This window comes from Mirounga angustirostris, unplaced genomic scaffold, assembly GCF_029215605.1.
Source record: "Mirounga angustirostris isolate CCGP_5_RB_7025 unplaced genomic scaffold, mMirAng1.0.hap1 SCAF_12, whole genome shotgun sequence".
In the NCBI taxonomy this organism is placed as follows: domain Eukaryota; kingdom Metazoa; phylum Chordata; class Mammalia; order Carnivora; family Phocidae; genus Mirounga; species Mirounga angustirostris.
This window is the reverse complement of record NW_026991720.1, coordinates 34,818,017-34,842,064: the sequence shown is the minus strand read 5'-3', so window position 1 is coordinate 34,842,064 and position 24,048 is coordinate 34,818,017. Positions and strand designations below refer to the sequence as shown.

Sequence of the window (24,048 nt, the reverse complement as noted above, 5' to 3'; positions counted from 1 at the left end):
CCATCCCATACTCTAAAATCACAGTACCATTTAAATTTTAGGAGTATTCACTAACATTGGCCATAATTTTAGCTTAGAAATGGGAAATGAGATTCCTGAGTCAAGATCATGGTAGACCATGAAATTTTTTGATTAGTGGTTAATTCATTATGTTCAAATATTCAACTTTGCATTTGCCAAGTTATTTTTATTTTTTAATTCTATACTGTTATTAACTGTGACACAAAGATGGAATAGTCTCATCTATGTTCACCTACCAAGATAATAATCCAAAAATATTTTTAAATGATAATGTAATTATTAGCATAAGCCTTAAGATTGGGGGGGGGGGCTGGGAAGCCAACTCCTGATTCTCTTTGTTTAATCTAGGAATTGCTTCCAGAAACAAAATTATGTGTCTGTGGCCACTCTTCTGGTGATGGGCATCCTCACAACACATTTGCAGTAAGTTACACTGGGCAATTAGAAATTCAGCTGCTAAGCACAAAGCCATAGACTCAATACCACAAAGTAGATTATCTGTGACTTTCTATTAGCCACTCCCTTTCATTGATGACGATTAATCAGAGATGATTAATGTTAAGATACCAATGTAATTAGTTGGTTTTCTGTTACTTCTTGTATTCTCTGTTTAATTATATTTCATCATCTATATACTTCACTGTTTCTGTGAGTTGATGGCATTAAAATTTACCTGAAATATATAAAGGTATATGGTTGACTCACCACTACACCTTTCTTGAACTTTTAGGAATCATTTGATGAGATAGTGTTGACTTGCAAAAAATAGAGATTATGAATAGATATAATACATATTTACATATTTTAGGGGAAAGTTGCTGTTCCATGTCTGCCAGTTACCATATAAATATGCCAAGGTATTTTTTCTTTAACATATTCTGTCACTAGGGTATAATTTGTCTCTTTAGACTATAATATTCAATAAAAATTGCTTTCATGACCCAATTCACATACCAGTTAGCCTTGGAAATGAATTAACAATCCTGAAGTGGTCATTCAAGAATTTTTAAATAGAGCAACTTCATGTTTCCATTTAGCATGGATACTACCTGTATTCTTAAGGAATCTCTAAATATGTAAGTCATATATTTTCATATATAGAGTTTTTGCTTATTTCCTTAAGAATTGAGGTACTTACTAAGTTTCTGGACTAGAGTATTCCTAAATTGGCTCACCCAAAATTTACTTTTAAGACCCTACACATAATATTTCCTGATTTATAATTGATAGGACACATCACAGTTAAGACTTTTATAAATAGTGTCTTCCTGAATAAAGAAGAAATTTCTAATTTCATACCTTAGTTTAAAAAAAATAAAGACTTTTCTTGATAAAAATAGTGTGAAATTAATATGGAATGCTATTCTTTGTGGAAAATATACAAACATAAAGCATTTTAAAAAATGATGCAAAACAAAAATAGTGGAAACAACATAACATATACTATTTTATGGAAATAGTGAATGCAGAGAATTGGTAATGAATTTTGTACATTAAAACAGGTTTTGCAATGATCTGAAGTTACCTAGTTTGGGTTTCATTCATTTTAATCCTACAGTGTTTGCCCCTCCTGAACTCTCTTGGAAATAATAATATCTGAAAAAAATGCCAAAAATTAAAAAGCAGTGGTAAGTTTTGCTGAAATGATGCAAATTTATGTGAAAGACTAAACTAATTTTCTAAGTATTCTCTCTATATTTTGAAGGAAGATAAATTTAAGATTAACTTCAAAAATAACTGTATACTTTAACTTATTAATAAAGATTCATCCAAAAATATACTTTAAGAAAATAGTGCATTAAAAATGGAAAAGGCAGTATTTCTAATTGGTAACACTTTTTCCTAAAATAATCCCAATGGAAAAATTGTTTTCATTAGACTGAAGAGTGAGCTGACTGAACTACTAATAATGTTTGTTCTTTATCTAAAACTACTTCTACAAGTTTAAAAAAAGTCATTTTCTATTCTACTGACATAAGAATAAATCTGTAGCATCAGATCTTTATATTTTCACTGACATATATTCAGAATGAAAACAAACCACAGAGAAATTAAATGACATACCAGAGGCTATTTAATTCCTCAATGGCAACGCTGAATTTATAACCCAAGTCTGTGATCATCAGTGTATTGGTCTTTCCAAGGATATGCCAGATTGTTCGTGGTTGCCTTGAGGGCTCTGTTGAATAGGAGTGTAAGGTTGTTCTATGTGTCAAGACTGTGGTTAGTATCTAAGACAGAAAGACTACCGGGGTGCCTGGGTGGCTCAGCGGTTGGGCGTCTGCCTTCGGCTCAGGTCATGACCCCAGGGTCCTGGGATCGAGCCCCGCATCGGGCTCCCTGCTCGGCCAGAGGCCTGCTTCTCCCTCTCCCACTCCCCCTGCTTGTGTTCCCTCTCTCGCTGTGTCTCTCTCTGTCAAATAAATAAAATCTTTAAAAAAAAAAAAAAAAGACAGAAAGACTACCAAGATGAATTAGTGAGGTCTGCTGTGGCTGATAGGGAGAGGGAGTATGGAAGTACATAGACCAGGTATTTGCCATCCAATGGTGCACCAAACTTAATACTTCAAATTAGTCACTGAGTGACTCTGCAAATAATGCCTCCTGACTTCACAACATTAGGGAAACACTAAATATTAAGTAGGTGCTTTTCTTTTATTGACTACATTAGTCATAACCTTTCTGCAAGCTAAAATGGCTACATAGTGGGATTTAAAATCAAGATGCAAACTAAAGCAAATGATATCTATCATTCACAGTTGACAATGTCTGTGCAATGGACATAGCTCTCTTTTTAGTATTTAGTAAATTTCATAAGTACCAATACTCTGGGGTGATACTCAGTTAAATTCTGGAGTACCATAAGATAGATAGCTGGTAGGCTGAAAGGAGGAAGAGTATAGAAAGTATGCATACAGGTCCCTAAAGCCAGCCACATTCCTTTATAATCTGTTTAACTGAAATGTGTAATAAATTGTGAATCACTGTAATAATTCTAAAAATTTTAAGAGATCATATATCCCTGTCAGTGGATTAATTTAATATCACACATATTACTTCCATGGTTGATCCACCTTCACAAATAAAAAGCCAAAATTTTCAGGCAAATGTTCCAAATTGGCAGATGAAATTACTTTTTACTTCCTCCCCCTTAACTTCAAAAATAAAAATCCTCCAAGTTTATTAAAAAGCTGGAAATAAAGTACCATAAATTTCAGAGAAAAGCTACTTGCAATTACCAAAGGTAGGTTAAAGCTCAAATTACCTTAAAGAAATAAGTAATATTACCTATTTGATACTAAACTGATGTCAGAAGCTCCCCATCCCCACCATCCTCTCCCAGGCATTTCTTCCATCCAGTTCCCAACAAAAGATACGATAAAAATATATTTCAAATAAGCATTTTCTGGTGTTTTAGTATGCAAGTAGCCATCAGACATTAGCTGTCCTCTGAGTATTGTGCTTCTTTATTAAGCACGTTGTTGAATATTAGTGAGACTTTTATATATCCACTAATAGATTATATTTATTGTGCCTCTACTAATTTATTGCAATACTTGGGAGTAATTGTGCTCACTTGTATCATCCTTACCTGAAAATTATAATCTTAAATTCTATCTACCTGTTGTATTTAAAAAGAAATGTTTGATCTCCATAGGTTGTATGTTTAACATTCTAAGAATAATGACATAAAATCCTTATTGTAACTTTGAATTTTATAGGGAAAAGCATTAAGTTCTGACTTTAAAGGAAAGAGTATGAGAGTAAGAGAGCTTCTTTGTGAGAGATTACTTTTCAATACTTCCTTTTCACACTCAGTTTTTTTTCAAATGGTATATATTTAACTCTAATCTGGAAAAATCTTCACTTATTTTACTTTTCTTTCAAATATTGGTAATAAGATAGATGCCTTTTTTCTCCTCCTATCAAACAGCTTTATGAATGGCTAACTGTCGAGAGCCTGAATTTGCTTTCCTACCACACAATAGTAACCCAAGTTCACTCCCCAATAACTAGACCTTGTTGACACCTCATCTGTCTGAATGGCCTCATTAACACGTACCTGCAGATAATCTTATTGTTAGTTTTGCCTACAGGTTTTTACACCTAAGTGAATACTATTTTACATAGGATTCTGCCTGTTAGCTCCAAGTGCTAAGGCAATTAAGTTGAATGCTTGGAGTCTTTGTCTTTTGGGTATTATTTTCAAAACATTTAGCATTGGGTCAAATGAGTATTTTGATGAATAAAACTTGTTGGACATATAAAACCAAAAATGAAACTTGCTGGCCTTGGTCCAGTTGGTTTATAACCCATTTAAATTAAATTGCACTGACCACATTGAATCTCTCCCTCTACAGATTTTTATTCTGTTGCAATTGCCTCCTGATGTTTCATTTCAAGGAGAATTGTGGATTGGAGGAAATAAGAGAAAGAGGAGAGTGACAGTCTTTAAGAATCTCTTATTTTCTATCCAAATTCATCTCTCTTTTTAGTCTTTACATGAGTTCTACCCTGAAGCAAATCATCTATCCCATGGGCTCTGGAATCAGCTTTCTAGATGGAATATTGGACAAATTACTTACCTTTTGTAGCCTCATGCTCTCAATCTATAAAATTAGGATAATAATATCTACCTCATAGGGTGGTATTGGGATTAAATTTTATAACTGTAAAGTACTTAGCATGATGACTAACATGTAGGAAGTGTGCACTAGATATTCAAGTCAGTTGCTGTAGTAGCATCAGTATACTCTTGGTTGGGCTAAAGAGGAAATTCTGTTTGATGTAAATTTAAGTACATATTTGGTATTAACACTAAATAAGAAGCATTAGGCATTGCACCTTGAATCATGACTAAGACGGATGGAAATGTTCCTTAATGAGAGGAAAGTCTTTACTCATTAATTTACGTTAAACCCTGACTTATTCACTCACAAAAATCAGTGTTATCCAAATGTTTTCCGATTTGTTAAGTGGAAGATAGCTAAGTGGAAGAGAAAGAATCCTTCCTCACCAGATCTGAATGATGTCCTTCTGGCAGCCAAGGAAAATCATTGCCAAAGAATGTTAGGAAAAGTGATTGTATCCCTAATTGTCTGTATCCAGCTAGAGTACACCAAGATATGAAGTTAGGAGATACATGGGGCAGTGCCAGATTACCTCCAGTGTTTTCTTCCTTCCCTATTACAAGTTTATTAGCATAGATGAACCAAGAGTTAAAGATAAATTACTACTGATTGGTAGTATTGACAATTTTAACTAACATGCTATAGACAGTTAACCAGGGATAATATTGTGGTACCTTTTTTAGAGTCCTTCCTATAAACCCTAGATTTAACTTTTCACTATTAGTGTAAAGTTGTAGTAGTGTAAACTTGAATTTATTAGGAAGCAGTACAAATTAGATTTGTTAATTAATCGTGTTCATTTTGAGCAGTTTTTATTTGAAGTCCTTGGTATGAGATAGGCCTTAAGATAACCAAATATTTCAAACCCTTACTGTACAGCTGATTTTGTTAATGCCATAGAGTTATAATATAGTGACCATGTTTAGGGATACTGTTAAAAAATTTCCAGATTGGAAATTTGTTCCAGATTGTTCTATTTCTATTCAGAAGTAGAACAAAGATTTCTGTTTTTAAAACCTTGGTTGACATCTGTATGCAACTTCTTGATTAATCTTTTTCTTTCCAAGTGTAATTCAAAATATTAATACTATCTTTACACACCTCACTCAGCTGGGATGTAGCTCCCTGAGCTCAGTTCATTCTAGACACCTCTCCTGAGTGATTGCCTCTCACCTTCTATTTTATTGCAATATTTGAGATTGCAATGAATTCTCTTGATGTTGGTTCCAAGAAGAACCAGTAGCAGAGCTTTTTCAATGGAGGCTCCTCTTTGAAATTTATAATGAATAATTTACTCCCCTTGATGATTCACCAAAGCGTTAGTATGGCAGAAATCAGGGGCTGATGAAAGGATTATTTATTTAGTTATGTGGTTTTGTTGTTGTTAATATATTTTTCATCAACTAAATTGATACACACACTAGAATATGTATGTGGCAATAATGTGAATTTATGGTGCCCATTCAGATAGACTGTATTTTTCCTTTCACATTTTAAAGTTATTTGTAATGAGCTATTAATGTAGTCTCTACAGATATGAAATATAATCTGTACTAACTTCTAACTGTTCACTCTATAGTTCTTGCATATTTCTAAAGACATAAAATGTATATTCCATATTTATTATTTGTATTTCCGTTCCTTGTATATTTCTATATCATCTTATTTTAGCGTAATAATCACAAGGCACAAAAAAACAAGTCATCCTTGTGTATAAATCTTCATGACTCATGAGTGTGCATGCACACACACACACACAAACATCCATGCATATATGTATACGTATCTAAAGGACCAATTATGTAAAAGGATGTGTATGTGTTTTTATTGAATTCTATATGCTATTCATTTTTGTTCTCTTCTTTTGAAGTTAAATTTTTTATGTTTGTAATTTTCATTAGTCAAATGAGTCATTTGTTATGCATAGGATTAACAAATTATAGACATCAAATTTTTATCACTGGCACCATTCATGCTGCAATGTATTTACTTCAAAAATATTTCTAAATAACTGGATTTTTCATGTAATTTTAATACATAGGATGTCATGTTAAGCAGCATATAATTCCTGTTGACATTAAGACTTAAACCTAAAACTGCATGCTCTACTTTAAATCTTTAGTCAGTGGAGTTCAGAAAGCTTACATTATCAGAGTTTTGTCATGCTATAATCATATAATGATTCATATAACTTAGATGAAATTGCACATGCTTACTTCCAATTAATCATATCCTTTATCATAATGATAATTTTGGTGCTAGTAAATTCACCTTAGTAGTAAGATAAAGAATAAAGTCTTATACCAAGTTAAAGATTTCAAGATGGAACTTCTGTCATATTTAACATTAAACAACAAAATGATATACTTAGGCTCTTGCAACCATGTTCCCAAGCTTTTTCCTGACGTTGTGCTTACCATTCCAACAGATATTCTTCCTTTTCTCTCTTAAGAGAGATAGGATGAGATATTTTGTAATATAGGCAGAAGCAATCTACCTTTCCAATCCAGAGTAGTAGTTATAACATCACACTCCAGATTACATAGGCTGTATATTTAGTATTTTCAGAGTAACAATATAATACCTTAATTTTAATTTAGAATTTTATGTGTAAAATATTTAGTCTGGCTAAAACAGACAATACAGAATAGGAATAAGGGACTATGAGAGTTCTCATTTAAGTACTCTTTAAGTAAGAGTATCTTAAGAGATATCACACTGAAGGGAAGGTATCAGGTAAATATAAGATAAATTCTCATTAAATTAAGCATAATTTGTAAATTAACATTGTGTAATTTTAGGGGGAAAGTGTTGACAAAATTATGTCATTAAAATTTGATAAACAAGCTTAAATTTTCCTACAGGATCATATATGCATACCTAGTGAATATTTTGCTGATGAATAGATAATACAAAGTTGAAATAAAGAAATAAAATGATATGAGTAGCAAGTACACTATTGTTTTATCTCTGGTTCTCCCTAAATCAAGTTGCATATCTCATATACTCATTTAAGGCTGGCAAATATACTTTTTTGCATGCCTGCCTTTGTCTCTTTATATATGATCTGAATAGTTACTTTGCTGTATTAGAAGGGTTGTGCCCTGTTACTGCATTGCCAAAATAGAGAGAAAGGAGATGTGTACCCAGCCCATATTTCCATCCTCTATGGACTGATAGAATATTATAGCTAAAAGGAGCCTTATGCTTCATCTAATTCAAATACTTTATTTTACAGTTAAGAAAACAGTGAGAAAGAATCTAAGTGACTCCCCTGATGTATCTCCATTATTCATGGAATTCAAAGGGGAGTTTATTGATGACCTGATAATTCTTTAGTCTTAATCCATGGTTCATATGTATTAATTTTCACAGATTCTGTATTTTAACTTTAATTCTATATATAAGAAAAACATTCAGTTTTTCCAAATGTTGCTAATTGCATTTACCTATGAAAAGATTTCAAAAACCAGATAGATTTTATGATCACTTTTGAAATTACCATACATATTACTTGACTATTTGCAGTTTGTTGAGAACACGTTTAAAGTCTCAGTCAGATCTATGAGATAATTTTACTTATAGGTTGAGATTTTAGAAAAAGAACAATCCAAGGATTTTCAGTGATTCCCCCAGAAACATGATTTCATGAAATCCAAGACTGTTGATTTTTTGCTTATAACCTTTTAATAGGATTTCAGCTAGAAAAAAGACATGAAACCCTTACTTGGTGTACAGGGCACTCCAAAGTTAGTTCCTAATGTTTAAAGGAATAAACTTAATGGTTAACAAAATCTTAATTCTTTACAATCGTTTTATCTTTATTTAGACTATACATCCAACTAAGATCAGTTGCTCTGTCGAGATGACCAAATAGATTTCCCTCAGCTTTTTAGATTGTCTGTTGACTCTCTCCCAGATAAATATTATGTCTTAACAATTGAGAGAAAGTGTTTAGTAGGTCTGTTATTCCATCATGATCTTAAAATACAAATAAAAGAAGACAAGGCAATACTTTAAGTATGATATTGAAATATCAAACATTTAAATAGGTAAAGCTCAGTATGGATGCTTGAATTCATCAGACTAAAATGCTAAGTCTGTAACATACAACTTTGATCCTGTAAAATATATTCATAGCACTCGTAGAAATGAGTACAAGGTTTGAATTCTGTTTAGACATTATGGTTCTAGAAAAGTCTTACAAGTACCTGGAACAATCAGTTCCACCATTTTAAATTAGTACATACTATTTTTTAAATTGATATCATCATAAGATAAATAATTGTTCCTATTCTTCTTTCTCATAACTTGTAAACACTCTTCAATGGCTGCCCACTGTCTGCTGGATAAAGCTTTACAAATCTTAGCCTTAGAGTCATGTACTTCCCCAAAACTGGGCTTTTTCTTTCCCAGACTTATCCCCTATTATTTCATAAACAAAAACATTGAGTCCTGACTGATATACCTATATGTATGTCCCAAACATACAATATTCCTTTTTTTCTATTCCTTTTCTTATGTTATCACTTTGTATCATCCTCTCTGTTCTTTCTGCTTATCAAATTCCACTGGTTATAAAAGCCCAGTTCAATACTACCCCACATGAATGCTTTTTCATCAATGCAGTCCACACTGATTAATCCCTCTTTTGATCTTGTTATCCAATCCACGTTTTGGAATTATTCTTAGCCCTGTGATACGGTTCCATTCAACACATACTCACTGAACACATACTATGTATAACTCACAATGATACAAAAATTTTCAGCAAAATAATGAGTAATCACCTACATCTGAGAAGTGTAGGTCATGAAGGTGGGAAATATGTAATTTAGGACTCAAAAAATCTAGCAAGTTGTAAAGATAGACTTAATCACTGTACTGAGGAATTAAGGACAGGTAGATGGAAGAGATTTATTTGAGGTGAAGTTTTGGGAAAAAACACACAAATTCATCACACTAAAAGTGTAGAGAATATTCTAGGTATTGGGAACAGACTAAGCAGATTTACAGAAGAGAGAAAAGAAAAAGATGGGTAGTTTTCAAAATGTAGCTTTGTGTATTGTATCTGAGGAATTGGAGAATGTTTTGGGAAAAGTTGGCATATGTAGTCTTTAAATATATGGACCAAGGCCAAAATTTGAAGTTTTGAATTTTTAAAGAACTTTAAATATTCTGGAAGATTTTGAGCAAAGAAGTGAATGTAACAGTACCAGACTATCCTATTTAAAAATATCCTTAGGAACATTAGGAAGAAGTGATTGAACTAGAAAAATATTGGAATCTGTGTGTCTAGGCTAAAGGATGCTGTCCAAAAAAATAGTAATGGTAATCTTAACTAGGAGGAGGACAGGGAAAGAAATTAAGAGGACAGATTTAAGGGAGAATACAATTGTAAAAGGTATGTTAATAATTAGAGAAACAGAAAATAATCTGTGCCTGGATATTTGTATTTGTTTGACTGTGAACCTGGTGATATCTAGAACCCAGAAAGAATAGTAGGTTTGATGGTAGGCAGAAAAAGGTTAGAAGTGATAAAAGTGTTGTTTGAGAAGTATGTTTGCATTGCCAGTGGGATATCCGTGTTCAGCAGGCAGTTGGCGATGAGTTGGAAATGATGACTTTTTGGAAGTCATACCAACTGCAGTTGACCAGAGTCCATTATTTTGAAGGAGACTATAAAGAGGGAGACAACCACAGATAAGCCACAAGGCATGACTTTGACTAAGGGAAAAAAGAAGAACCAGTAAAGGATGTGAATCCATAAGACAGCAGAGAACTAGGAGCCAGGAGTCAATGGACAATAGAAGAGATTTTTAACAAGCTAAGAGATTGTTAAAAACATTATTACAGATGGAAGGGTGGTTTTAAAACAAGGATGAGACATGAAGCAAGTTATAGATTTGGCAAGAGTGTTTTCAACAGAACACAGTTGATGACTTGCATGGCAACTGAAGGAGTTCACGTAGAGATGATACGTGTATGTATACACTGGTCCTTTGGGGAAAATGCTGCTTAAAAGGGAGATAATAGGATGGGGCTTGTGAGGGAGCAGGACTGAGGAAAGGTCTTGAGGGGAGGAGACAGTGGAGATGAAAAGATTAAAAGTGAAAGAAGAGTAAAAAGTTGAAAAAAGGAATGAAAGATGATGAGAGGAGACTGCCAGCATCCAGGGCACAGATGAATGTAGTTCTTTAAAGGGAATAGAAACCCACTTTCATCAGAATTGAATGGAAATTTGAGGATGAGTAAACTCATAGATGGGTTTTTACCTCTTTTACATTATTTGTTAAACCTGTTTATGCCTTGTGACTATCACTGTGTCCCTTTCCCCCATGTCATGATGTCTACATTTGAACTTCATATCACCTCTTAGGGATTCCTATTTCTATGACAAACAGTACAAAAGAAGGGAAGGGTATATTCATGATTGCTAAAATTTTCTAGTTATGATAGCTTTACTCTGACCGTATTTGTTATACGTTAGGATATTATTAGCCAAAAGAATAACTACTCATTACAGTTTAAACTTAGCAGTGATTTTTTTTTTTTTTTTTTTTTGAGAGAGAGAGAATGAGAGAGAGCACATGAGAGAGGGGAGGGTCAGAGGGAGAAGCAGACTCCCTGCCGAGCAGGAAGCCCGATGCGGGACTCGATCCAGGGACTCCAGGATCATGACCTGAGCCGAAGGCAGTCGCTTAACCAACTGAGCCAGCCAGGCGCCCCAGCAGTGATTTTCTCATAAGAGACTAACAGCATAGTCACTAGATGAGTGTTCTTTCCTTTCTCTTAGAAATTTAAGATGGATTAATATACATCTGAAGAATATTAATTATTTTATGAAACATTTAGATACATGAAGCTTTTGAACTTTTTAAGTAATTGGTTAATTTTTAGTAATTAATAAAATAAAGCTTTTCACTTTTTAGAAAAACCTTTTAGTGAAAGCAGAACTTGCAACCAGAATGAAATATATGCGGAAATATTATGATAGTCTTTTTTTCACTGTATTGACAGTATTAAATTTTAAGAACAACCCAGTAACTCAACCACTGAAATTGCCCTTAGACATACATTTAATTGCTTAATTCTGCACTTAGTACTACACAATTTGGATACAAAGGTATGACAGGGTAACATATCCTTAAACAAAAAACCTTCTTTTTGTTCATAAAATCAGAACTAAAGCATAAGGAAAACTAATAATTAAAGAGACAAATAAGGACCTTGCTTTTGGAGCCTTTTACAGCAGCTGATATTTCTGCTTTACAAAGTAGACCTTAAATAGTAGAATTTCAGGAATTGGTGATAAACAATTGGAAGTGTCATCTCCCCAAATGATTCCATGACTTCTGACCAAGAAGTTCCTACATCATTGCTGCCAAAAATAATTCCTTTTAACATGCTGACAAAAATCCTTTTCCTTTTTTTAATGTTTCAGTTCTCTGCTAAGCCAATTTATTGAAGCTCTCCAAACTGAATTAAATTGCTTTTCTGTTTTGCCTTTACTGGGGTTTTGGTGAAAGTATCGACTATGTCAGGTTTTATGAGACAGAATCATAATGTGGTCTCTTTGGCAGAAGCCCACCCTTTAAGGCATAACCACACTTTGCAGTAATTTTGGTTTTCTGTTTTGGTTTTTTTTTTAAGATTTATTTATTTTATTTGAGAGAGAGTGTGAGTGCGAGCGGGGGGGGTTGGGGAGGGGGTACAGAAGGAGAGAAGCAGACTCCTCGCTGAGTGGGGAGCCCCATGGGTCTCCATCTCAAGACCCTGAGATCATGACCTGAGCTGTAACCAAGAGTGGGATGCTCAACCGACTGCATTACCCAGGCGCCCCTGCAGTAGTTTTTATTATAGCTATTTACATATATTTTTTTTCTATTGAGGAAACTGACTTAACTGAGAAGTAAAATAATCAACCTAGAGTCACGTTTTAGCAGATGATTAAGCCAAGATTCAAATTCAGGTCTGTCTGACTCGAAGATCTCTCTCTCCGTTATGTTACACCACCTGTGGCTTTTTCTGGGGGTTTTAATTACTTCCCTACAAACATCATTTAGAAAGAAGCTCCCCCCATCGCCCCACATTAGAAGCGTGCCTGAATATTTGAATCCTATTAGCTGCCTTGGACACTTTGACTTTGCTTTTCTCCATCTCCTGTAAACCAGGGATTTTCAACTCCACCCACTTCAGACAAGAACACAAAAAAGATTTGACAGTCACTAGGCACCATTCCAACTCACGCTCTCAAAATTTGATTGTTGTTTTTTTTTTTTCAATTCTGACAACTTTCTATTTTTCTTCTGTTAGTTTACATTTCCTTATCTTTCTTGAACCAACACTGTACTCTCATTAAATCTTCTATTCTCATTAAGTTTCTTCTGTTTGACAGTCAAAACACTTATTCGGCATTCTTGAAACTGTGCTATTTTTCTGAGATCTCCCCCTCCTGCCATGTCTTGTTACTCCCTATTTTTAACTGACTCTCAAAAATAATCAAAATATTCACTCTGCCCTAAATATCCCCAACCTTTCCCACCTCTACGCGTTTGACCCCTCAAGTCTCTCCGTCCTCTCTGCTACCCGGGGTGGTAGAGTTCATAGAATCCAAATCATGTCCCAACAAAGGCAGCTTCAAGTTGCTACACAAAATCCGTCTGGAATGGAAAGCTGCTTTCACCTTTCTCTCTTCTAGATTCTGATTACTTTGATTTGGCAAGAGTGTTTTCAACAGAACACAGTTGATGACTTGCATGGCCATTCTACATTCTACATAACGAGAAATGTACATAAGTATCTGGCATATAGTGAGTACTTTAAAGGGTAATCTCCTTTTGTTTTGCTTCTGTGGAATTTTGTTTTCTTTTGTCATTTATACTGCTAAATCTAAATATCTCTTCATAGAATCAGGAAGGAAGTACCATTTTTTAGTGTAAACATAATGGTAAGCAATATTCAATTTTTTTTCCTCCAATTTTTTCTTCTGATAGTAGCTTTTTCTTACTGATCAAGACAAATTTCTTTTTTTTTAAAGATTTTATTTGTTTATTTGTCAGAGAGAGAGAGAGAACACAAGTAGGCAGAGCAGCAGGCAGAGTGAGAGGGAGAAGCAGGACTTCCGGTGAGGAAGGAGCCTGACTCGGGGCTCGATCCCAGGAGCTGGGATCATGACCTGAGCCAAAGGCAGCTGCTTAACTGACTGAGCCACCCAGGCACCCCAAGAAAAATTTCTGAAGTACGTAAATATTGTTGGAAATAGTGAGACATTAAAGAATGCAGAGAATTTTTGTTAAGTTTACTAGGTTTTTTTTTTTTTTTTTAAGATTTGTATTTATTTATTTGAAAGAAGCAGAGAGTGACAGAGAGCACGAGCAGGGAGGAGAGGGAGAGGCAGGCTCCCTGCTGAGCAGGGAGCCCGACGTGGGGCTCAATCCCAGGACCCCAGGATCACGACCTGAGCCGAAGGCAGACGCCCAGCTGACTGAGCCACCCAGGCGCCCCAAGTTTACTAGTTTTTAAATCAGTGTTTTGAATTTAGGTAAGCCATCTGGCCAGTTTTCTGAGTCTCACCCCAAACAAGAGATTTATTATTTTCAGTGTATATCTACCAACTGCTCCGAATGATTCTGAGGATTAGTCAAGATTAAGAAATACTTATTTAAGAGCCTCTCCACACAATGTGTTCCGTGGGCCAGGATCATTACCTGGGAATTTGTTAGAAATGCAAACTCTTGGGCCCCACCCCAGACCTACTGAATCACAATCCGCATTTTAACAAGATCCTTAGCCAATTTATACGTTCATTAAAGATTAAGAAGCACTGTTCTAAAGCACAACTTTCAGAAAATGAATATTCTGAAATATATATATATATACACACACACACAGATTACTATAAGATAGTGTGCAGATACATTTATAATTTTTTTTTAAGAGAGAGGAGGGGGAGGGCCAGAGGGAGAGGGAAAGAGAGAATCTTAAGCAGGCTCCACACCCAGTGCAGAGCCCTATGCGGGGTTCGATCTCACAACCCTGAGACCATGACCTGAGCCAAAATCAGGAGTTGGCCGCTTAACTGACTGAGCCACCCAGGCGCCCCCAGATGCATTTATAATTTAAAGAAATATTTGAGATCCTTATAGCTAGGGCTAAGGTTTAATATAATAATTAAAAGTCTGGGGAAAACAATTTTATGCTCTGTGATTATATTTAACAGTTTTAGATATTTATTTTGCTGTTTTTTATGCATGTGGGAAAGACAAAACTGTGTCTGCACAAACCAATTGTGTTGAGTAAATTGAGTTTAAAAGTAAGATTTCAGTAATATAATACTTCTGGAGTTTTGTCTGCAAAATGCTACTAACTTGCTTGACTAAATTTTTCACCCAGTAATTTGTGTATATCAGATAGATACAGTGGTTAAACTGAAGGTTTACTTACATTATGATGTTAAAAAAATTGTATATCACTTAATATCAAATACGTCCTGTAAGTATTTCAGGAGTAAAAAGATTATTTGTGGGATATACGGAGGATAAAGAGATTTACTATAGTGTGGGTTATTGAAAGTATTTTTAGTGATGTTTACTCTTCTATGAAGATTCCATTTATAAATACCTTATTATCATTTGTTAAATTAAATGACACTATACAGAATGCCTGATGACTTTAATTCATACATTAAATATGCACATATATTTTAACAATATTTGCATCTTATAATACATTTAATAATAACTTGTCATAGTGTTACTCATTAACCATTTCTTTGACTTTAATATTTTTAAAATAAATAAAGTGCTTCCATATGTTATATTAATTTAAATTATTTGTTTCTTAATCCTGGAATGGTGATGTATATATCAGTATTTGATTGGATGTGTTTCCATTTTAACTGAGATTTTGGAAGAAAGCTTTCCCCCAGAACAGTCATTTGAAATATATTAGGATGTCAAGATTCCAAACAATATAGTTCATGTTCTTATTCTTCTACATATGCTTAAATATATTTCTAACAATATATTATTTCCTATAAATAATTTTTCTTGAATTAGCACAAAATGTCTTTGTATTGCAATGCATTTATAAATCATAGTTCATATTAGTAAAAGCAGTTTTTGTAGCAAAGTACTACTAGTACTAGTATTATTAAAGCCTAATTAATCATTACTATTTAAAGGCTGAGTTTAGTAGGCACTCATTATTTAAATCATAATAAAAATTTAGATTTTTCATTATTCTCACCAGGTTCCAGGTATAATTGTTCAAATGAGCCAACTTTAAACACACAAAGCCATAGTATTTCTTAAAATTGTGTCTAATTCAGTTTGGGTTACATTGATTGTCAGTATTTTCAACATGTGAATAAAATACTTGAGAAAAGTCATAGCAAGGGTAGAAATTGGGAAGTATTCCCTAAACGTGAAAAGAAGAGGAAATAATTCTCTTACTAGTTATCCAATAGTTTCTCAAAGTTCAAGTCAGCTGCTAATTTGGTGAACATGAGATAATAAAATCCACCATTCTTTTTTTTTTTTTTTTAAAGATTTTATTTACTTATTTGACAGAGAAAGACACAGCGAGAGAGGGAACACAAACGGGGAGTGGGAGAGGGAGAAGCAGACTCCCTGCCGAGCAGGGAGCCCGATGCGGGACTCGATCCAGGGACTCCAGGATCATGACCTGAGCCGAAGGCAGTCGCTTAACCAACTGAGCCACCCAGGCGCCCAAAATCCACCATTCTTGATGTCTTATTGATGATTTTGAAGTTCTCATACTCATTTTATTTATTTATTTATTTTTAGTATTTTATTTATTTATTTGACAGAGAGAGAGAGCGAGAGCAGGAACACAAGCAGGGGAGTGGGAGAGGGAGAAGCAGGCTTCCTGCCAAGAAGGGCGCCCGATGTGGGGCTCGATCCCAGGACCCTGGGATCATGACCTGAACTAAAGGCAGAGGCTTAACTACTGAGCCACCCGGGTGCCCCATCTCATCCTCATTTTAAAATGTCTAATATTTATTTTAAACTCATTCAGTTTTTGAACTAGTCTGAGCCCCATATTTGAATTATATTTTTTAAAAAAATACTATAAAGGAATTAAGTAATTCCTGCACAATATTTAAAAAGTATATATGAAATGGTCAAAAACATTAAGAAATGTCTCTTCTCCCCCAGCCCCAGAAGAAAGCACCTTTTATGGTTTTATAGTTTCTTTCTTTCCTTTTGTTTTGTTTTATTTTGTTTTTGTGTATGTGTGTTTTGCTCTTGAATATAGAAAGTGAAACACTCAAGAAACTTACAAGTCATATTTTCCCCAAGACTGTTGCTTTCTAGGATCTGAAGGGAATTGCTTTTCTGTAACATATGTCAATAAGCAGGTAGTTAGTTACTGCTTTAGATTTGTCATTAGAAAAATTTCCAAGCATACTGAATATATGCTAGTATTTGTGCCTGTTCATGAAATGAAAAGGAGTCCTGAATATTCCTCCTAAGCAGGACATTTTGGCTTGGCTATCTCCATATACAAACTTAAACTGAATTCAAGCAATGTCATTTTTGCCCCCAAGTAATTGGTTGTTTCCTCTAAACTCCTGTAGCATTTATATATGAAACATACTACTTCTCTTTCTTGATTTATCAACTATAGGTAGACTTTGTTGACTCCTTGCTATAAAGATTAGAAATTTAGGGGCGCCTGGGTGGCTCGGTTGGTTAAGCGTCTGCCTTCGGCTCAGGTCGTGATCCCAGGGTCCTGGGACCGAGTCCCGCGTTGGGCTCCCTGCTCCGCGGGAAGCCTGGTTCTCCCTCTCCCACTCCCCCTGCTTGTGTTCCCTCTCTCGCTGTCTCTGTCAAATAAATAAATAAAATCCTTAAAAAAAAAAAATTAGGAATTTTTCACCACCTACAATTTTTGCTAATTCTATTGTTTTGAGCTCTTTTGATGGTTATCTTTATTACTCAAATAATAAACTTAAATATCTATTTTTTCTATATTGATTCTGTGCTAAAAATGATGGCTCTTGAAACAGGTAGCAAGCTATTTTTATTTTACTTTATGGAACCAATAAATATTTCTGAAGATACAAATGAGAAGGTTCTTAAAACTTCCTTCTGTTCTCTGAATCATCTGATCTCTTGAGACTGTTAAATTTGTTCATCTTTTTCATTTTTTTATAATATTGGTTTTCTTCAAATGTCTGAAGTTTTTAGTTGTTGGTTCAATATATGAATGAAGGCTGATAAATAATAAGATTAGTAGCTGGGGTAATTTTTTGCACGGTTGCGTAGGTTTCTTTCAACGATAGGCTTCTCCCTCAAATGGGAGTGTGTTGGCAGGCAGGCTTCACTTTAGGACTGAGTCAACCAACTGGCACCATTGCCAAAGCTAAGACAGTGTTACTTTGGCATGACTGACTTAACTTGCAAGTCTGTAATTGAAGCTGGGAGTTATCTCTAAACTCTGCTCTGCTTATCTTTTGCATTCCTACACCCATATTGGGTGCTTTCTCTAGAAGGATGGTTGTTTTCTTAGTCTAATAATGCACTTCTCACTTTATCCCAGGGGCAAAAGCCGCTTGTATGAGAAGCCTGCTCTAAGACTTGGAGAGGATGTGGGAGGAGTAGCTGTTATATAGGCCTGCCCATTCTGTTTTGTTATTGTTGTTGTGTTTTGTTTTGCTTTAGGCCTGCCCATTCTTGAGGGTGGATTTTAATTAATTCCCTGTATGATTGTACCGTGGCCCACCCTTACCCTTTGTGTTCTGTGAGAAGTAAGAATTTACTTCTGGTATTTTGGACTGCTTTTTTCCATATTTCTGTTGTCAATCTGTGCCCTTTTATCTGCTCAATTTCTACCTGGTTTCTCAAACTTTCTGGTCTTCGGCTGGTACCTTTCTTTTTTTCCTCCTCAGCACTGATATAATTTTATTATTCTTAAAACAAAGGGAGAGAAGGGAGGTAGACTTGGCTGCTTATTCTATTATACTAATCCAGAAGTCAGTAGTTCTTTCTAATACCATATAGATATTCATGGTCACCTACTGTGTAAATGTCCATGTCATAAAATGGCATCCAATGGGCTCCGATATCACCTTCCCCTACCCGAAAAGCAGAAGATGCTCTGGCTTACAGATTTGCAGACTCTCTTGTAGAGCACAAATTTTGCTTGTTATTTATTTAATTCACAGAGTTCAGGTAGTTTTGATTCCTCCCAAAAACAATTTGAGTTACTTTCTTTCCTTCCCTAGTATTAAAACCAAAGAATTCTGCCTACAAGTCAGGCTATCACAAAAATTTAAATCCATGATCTTGACCAAATATTGGAGGGAAGAGCTTTGCTGTTTTAATGTGTTCTGTAGTAAACCCGATAGCCTGCTGTTTCTTCAACCTGGCTCTCCAAACTATGGATCAGCACTAGAAAGCCCATCACGGGGGTTCTACTGATACTGTTGTTTTCCTGCTGCCTGCAGGCTGCCTAGGTGGTTTTGTGTGAACTCTCCATGTGCTTTCCCACTGTGATGCTGCTTCTTTTTTTTTTTTTTTAATTTTATTTTATTATGTTAATCACCATACATCATTAGTTTTTGATGTAGTGTTCCATGATTCATTGTTTGCGTATAACACCCAGTGCTCCGTTCAGTATGTGCCCTCTTTAATACCCATCACCAGGCTAACCCATCCCCCCACCCCCCTCCCCTCTAGAACCCTCAGTTTGTTTCTCAGAGTCCATAGTCTCTCATGGTTCATCTCCCCCTCCGATTCCCCCCCTTCATTTTTCCCTTTCTACTATCTTTTTTTTTTAACATATAATGTATTATTTGTTTCAGAGGTACAGGTCTGTGATTCATCAGTCTTACACAATTCACAGCACTCACCATAGCACATACCCTCCCCAGTGTCTATCACCCAGCCACCCCATCCCTCCCACCCCACCCCCCACTCCAGCAGCCCTCAGTTTGTTTCCTGCAATTAAGAATTCCTCATATCAGTGAGAGCATATGATACATGTCTTTCTCTGATTGACTTATTTCGCTCAGCATAACACCCTCCAGTTCCATCCACGTCATTGCAAGTGGCAAGATCTCATTCTTTTTGATGGCTGTATAATATTCCATTGTGTATATATACCACATCTTCTTTATCCATTCATCTGTCGATGGACATCTAGGCTCTTTCCACAGTTTGGCTATTGTGGACATTGCTGCTATAAACATCGGGGTGCACGTACCCCTTCGGATCCCTGCATTTGTATCTTATATGCAGATAGATGCAGAGAACCATTAGAGCCATTTGTGACTTTTGTGGGCCTTTCTGGCTTTAAAATTCTTTGGCAATAGAAATGTTGAACAGTTATTTGCTAGAATATGATTAGGGCTGGCATTTGTGTTTGGCCACTGAGGAGAAAGAAGACACGTTAGTATCTAGGGAGAAGTGGATAAGGGGTAGATATGTGTGTTCTTTTCTTGGCCATGCAGGATATGCCCAGTTGGACGAAGAGGGGAAAATTCAGACAATCTATTTTAAATAAAGCACAGTTAGTTTGTTTTTAATAAATGATACTATGATCATACTACATAGTTCCTCAACAGAAATCATAGACTCAGAAATCTCAAGCAAGAAAAGAAACTTTAAAGTTAATTCCAGACTCTTCCAAAATTATTTCACTATTAACACATGCCTTTTTTCAAAATGCTTTTTATGCTCAAACCAGTATAGCAGTCATCTTCTTTCCCCATATCTCAAAGCTCTAAAAATACTGCTTTAGGGGTACCTGTGTGGTTCAGTTGATTAAGCGTCCAACTCTTGATTTTGGCTCAGGTCATGATCTCAGGGTCATGAGATCAAGCCCTACGTGGGCTCTGAACTGCGCTGGGTATGGAACCTGCTTAAGATTCTCTCTCTCCCTCTCCCTGTGCCCCTCCCCAACCCCTGCGTGTGCCCTCTCTCTCAAAAACAAAACAAAACAAAAATTACTGCTTTATACCCAGTATTTTCCCAACTTAAATAGAGTGAGTTAAATTTCATTATGCCTACTATGTATGGGCCAGGCATTGGACACTGATAAACTTGACAACTGTAAGACATTCACTCCAACTATCTAACTGGTTAAGGTTTTTAAATGATTCATTTACTGAATTTGTTACACTGTTAGTGTTATTCTATATTGATCAATACAGTTAGCCCTTGAACATTTGTCTAACATTTTTTACAAGTAGTTTTGGAGATTATTTATATTTAGTCAACTTAAGATTAGCTGCACTATAGTTTTTGGTAATATAATTACAGAAGATTTGAGAAAAATTATGGCAGTGATTATTGCACTGAACTACCTTGTAGTGAATTGTGTTCACTTATATTTTGAATGGAAGCTACATGGGGATTTTTTTTGTCAGAGTATGATCTCCGACCAATTGAGAAGTTAGTGTCAGATTCAGTTCATTAGTCTGTCATGTACTATATATATACTGCATATACCTCAGGGAAGGCATTTTATCTTCTGAACATGGATCTTAATTTGTAAGATGGGGATAACCATTCCTGAACGGACTCACCACATTGTGGATCATGGTCCCAAAAGGTGTGCACAGAGTTACACTTTGGTTATTAATATGAGCTTTTCTTGCACAGCCTACAAGATGCTCAGGAGACCATGTGTTTCTCCCATGCATTCTCTGCAGCCCTACCCATGAACGTTTTACAGTGATGGGTATATTCTGTATCTGCACTGTCCAACATAGAAAACACCAGCCATTGTGGCTATTGAGCACTTGAAATATGGCTAGAGTGATTGAGGAGCTGACTGTTTACTTTTATATAATTTTAATTTATTTAAACTTATATAACCATACGTGTCTAGTGTCTACCTTATTGGACCACATAGGGAGAAGATAGAAGTAGCTGAGATGCTATTAGAGTGTTTCTTAAATACAGATATAAAGAGTTACTGTGAGATTTGAATCAGATAATAGTCTAGATGGTAAAACATCTCTCTATATTAAAAAAATACTTTCCAAATTTAAGTTATGATACATGAAATAGCACTTCTACATTTATGTGGCATTCTTGGTGTACACATTACTTAGAGACATTGTCTTTGTTATTTATTAATTCTAAAAATACTTTTGGTGTGTATTATTTTTATCAGTAATATTTTTACTTTATTATTTTGAGTTCATGTTTAGCTCTGTGCTTACCTAGATCACTAGAATAATTTGTTGGATGCCTTAATTTGATTTTAAATGAAATACATACCATAAGAAATAAGAATTCCCACAGACATAATGCCTTTTATAGGGGAAGACTTTTTTTTAAGCAAATACAAATGGTTATTCTTAATTTATATTCCCCTCTTTGCCTCTCAAGAGATAGCATTACTCCCCATGTCTATTGAACCTATCATGTTCTGTTTTCTTTACTGATCTATTTTAATCCAAATCTGTAAATATTGCCCTCCTCGATTAGCCTTCCTTCTCTAGATTTACTTTCAAGTAGGGTAATAGTCTGTAACTACTTTTAACCTGTCCCTTTGGACTATTAAGGATTCTACATTTAAGGATATATTGTTTTAGAACAATGGATATTACAATAATAAAAGTACAAGTAACATATCTAAGAAGATGAAAGTAATGCAGCATTCTATTATGTTAAAAATTGGCATCTTTTGACACCAGCTTGATATTTCTGTGAATGTCCATTCACCTCAAGTGGTTTCTTCAAATAATGAGTTAGCTCTCATCTATCCTTACAACAATTTGAGGCACCAAATTCAGCTTTGTGGACTGAATGATAAAACATTTGAGGGTCATCTTAGCCATTCTTTGTTTTTATTGTCTTTGGTTTTGATCACTGGGTTATAAATACTTGTCTTTATCTGGTTCCTTGGATTCTGTATCAGTAAATTCTGTAAGGTTAGAGTATTGACTATTAAAAATCAGAGATTTGAATTTTAGGTTAAAGCATTTCAAAAATTTTTTTCAAAGAATTTTTATGTATCTTTTAAAAACTTCAGTTTTGAAAAGTAGAAAATAAAAATAAGCAAAAAAAAAAAAAAACATATCTCACCACACAGTTTTAAGATAGCCCAAAAAAAGTTACAATCTGTGTGTGTGTGTGTGTGTGTATACATTTACAGTCTTAATTTTTATTTTTTTAGGTTGCAGTCATCAGAAAATTGCTGAATCAAAATGTGAACATATTTTTGGTACATATTCCCAGCCAGAAAGTTAATACCAATTTATAGAACAGCCAGCTAAGCTTGCCCTTAGCTTAGTTTTATATATGGGTATTCCCATTTCCCCATTTCTTTGGCAAAACTGAAGATTATATTTTTTCCTATCATCCCTAATATGATTGATCAAAAACATATTTCTTATTATTATGTTAATTTGAGGTTTTTGACTATTAAAGAAGTTACATAGTTTAGCATATTTATAGACTATTTGTATGTCTCTAGATGAGCCAAACGTGGTATTACCCATTTTGAATCTTCACATATAAAGTATTTCCCCAATTTACCTGGCCTCAAATCCCCTTTCATGCAGAGTATCTTTTCTTGTAACTCATTTTTGGGAAACGTTGTTCTACACTATGTAATATCATATTAAATTTCCAGAATCTATATCAAGAATTCAACAAGCAATCAAATGCAATAGATTGTCATAAGCAGGTTGCAATCCAATTAGATTCCATTCTTCATTATTTATATGATGCTAAAAAAGTATAGGCACTAAATAAATCTTAATCAGTTGATTGACCCATTAAACATTGGCAAGTCAGGTCTTTAAATATTATGAAGGTCTTTGCTTAAATGTATCTAAAAAAGTTTCCGTGTGTATTTTGGAAGCATTGCTATTAGGTGAAGTTATAAGGACCTATTTTATGAAATAAATATCTTTCAGAAAACTGAAGATATAAATATATACATTTCAAAAAATAAATAACATAGTTGGTTTATTGTTATATGTCAGAATGTGGCCTGTTTTAACAATATTATTAACATGCTTTCTCCACTTATCAGTTTATTTCTAATATTTAAATAATGTCTACATAATTCCTCTATATAGTGAATTATATAGAATGTGAACTCTTTTAAGAAAAAAAAAATCCCAAGTCTACGTATTAACTCTGCTAAGTGGCTTGTGGGGTTAATGGGAAGTTCAGTTTAGGCAAATCATCTACATTGATTACCCCCATTGATTGTGGACTGAATGATAAAACATTTGAGGGTCATCTTACCCCATCCTCACCCCCACCCCCAACTTAATTAGTCTGTCAATCACAATTACTATTGTTATACATTTTTCACAGCTGCCTGATCAGTGCTTTGTTTCAACCAAGTTTAGCAAATGGATGGCAGATTGAAAGTAGTGTTGAGCAGGGGAGGATACTAT

The 24,048-nt window shown here is 34.7% G+C and overlaps 1 protein-coding gene across 1 annotated transcript in view; it reads left to right on the top strand.

Moving 5' to 3' along the window:
* The window catches only part of FOXP2 (forkhead box P2), a 547,142-nt gene that overhangs the window by 425,039 nt on the left and 98,055 nt on the right, over positions 1 to 24,048 (top strand). The window contains exon 6 of the mRNA XM_045864381.3: positions 370 to 444. Coding sequence (XP_045720337.1) covers positions 370 to 444 — 75 coding nt within the window. The remainder of the gene's footprint in view (positions 1 to 369; positions 445 to 24,048) is intronic.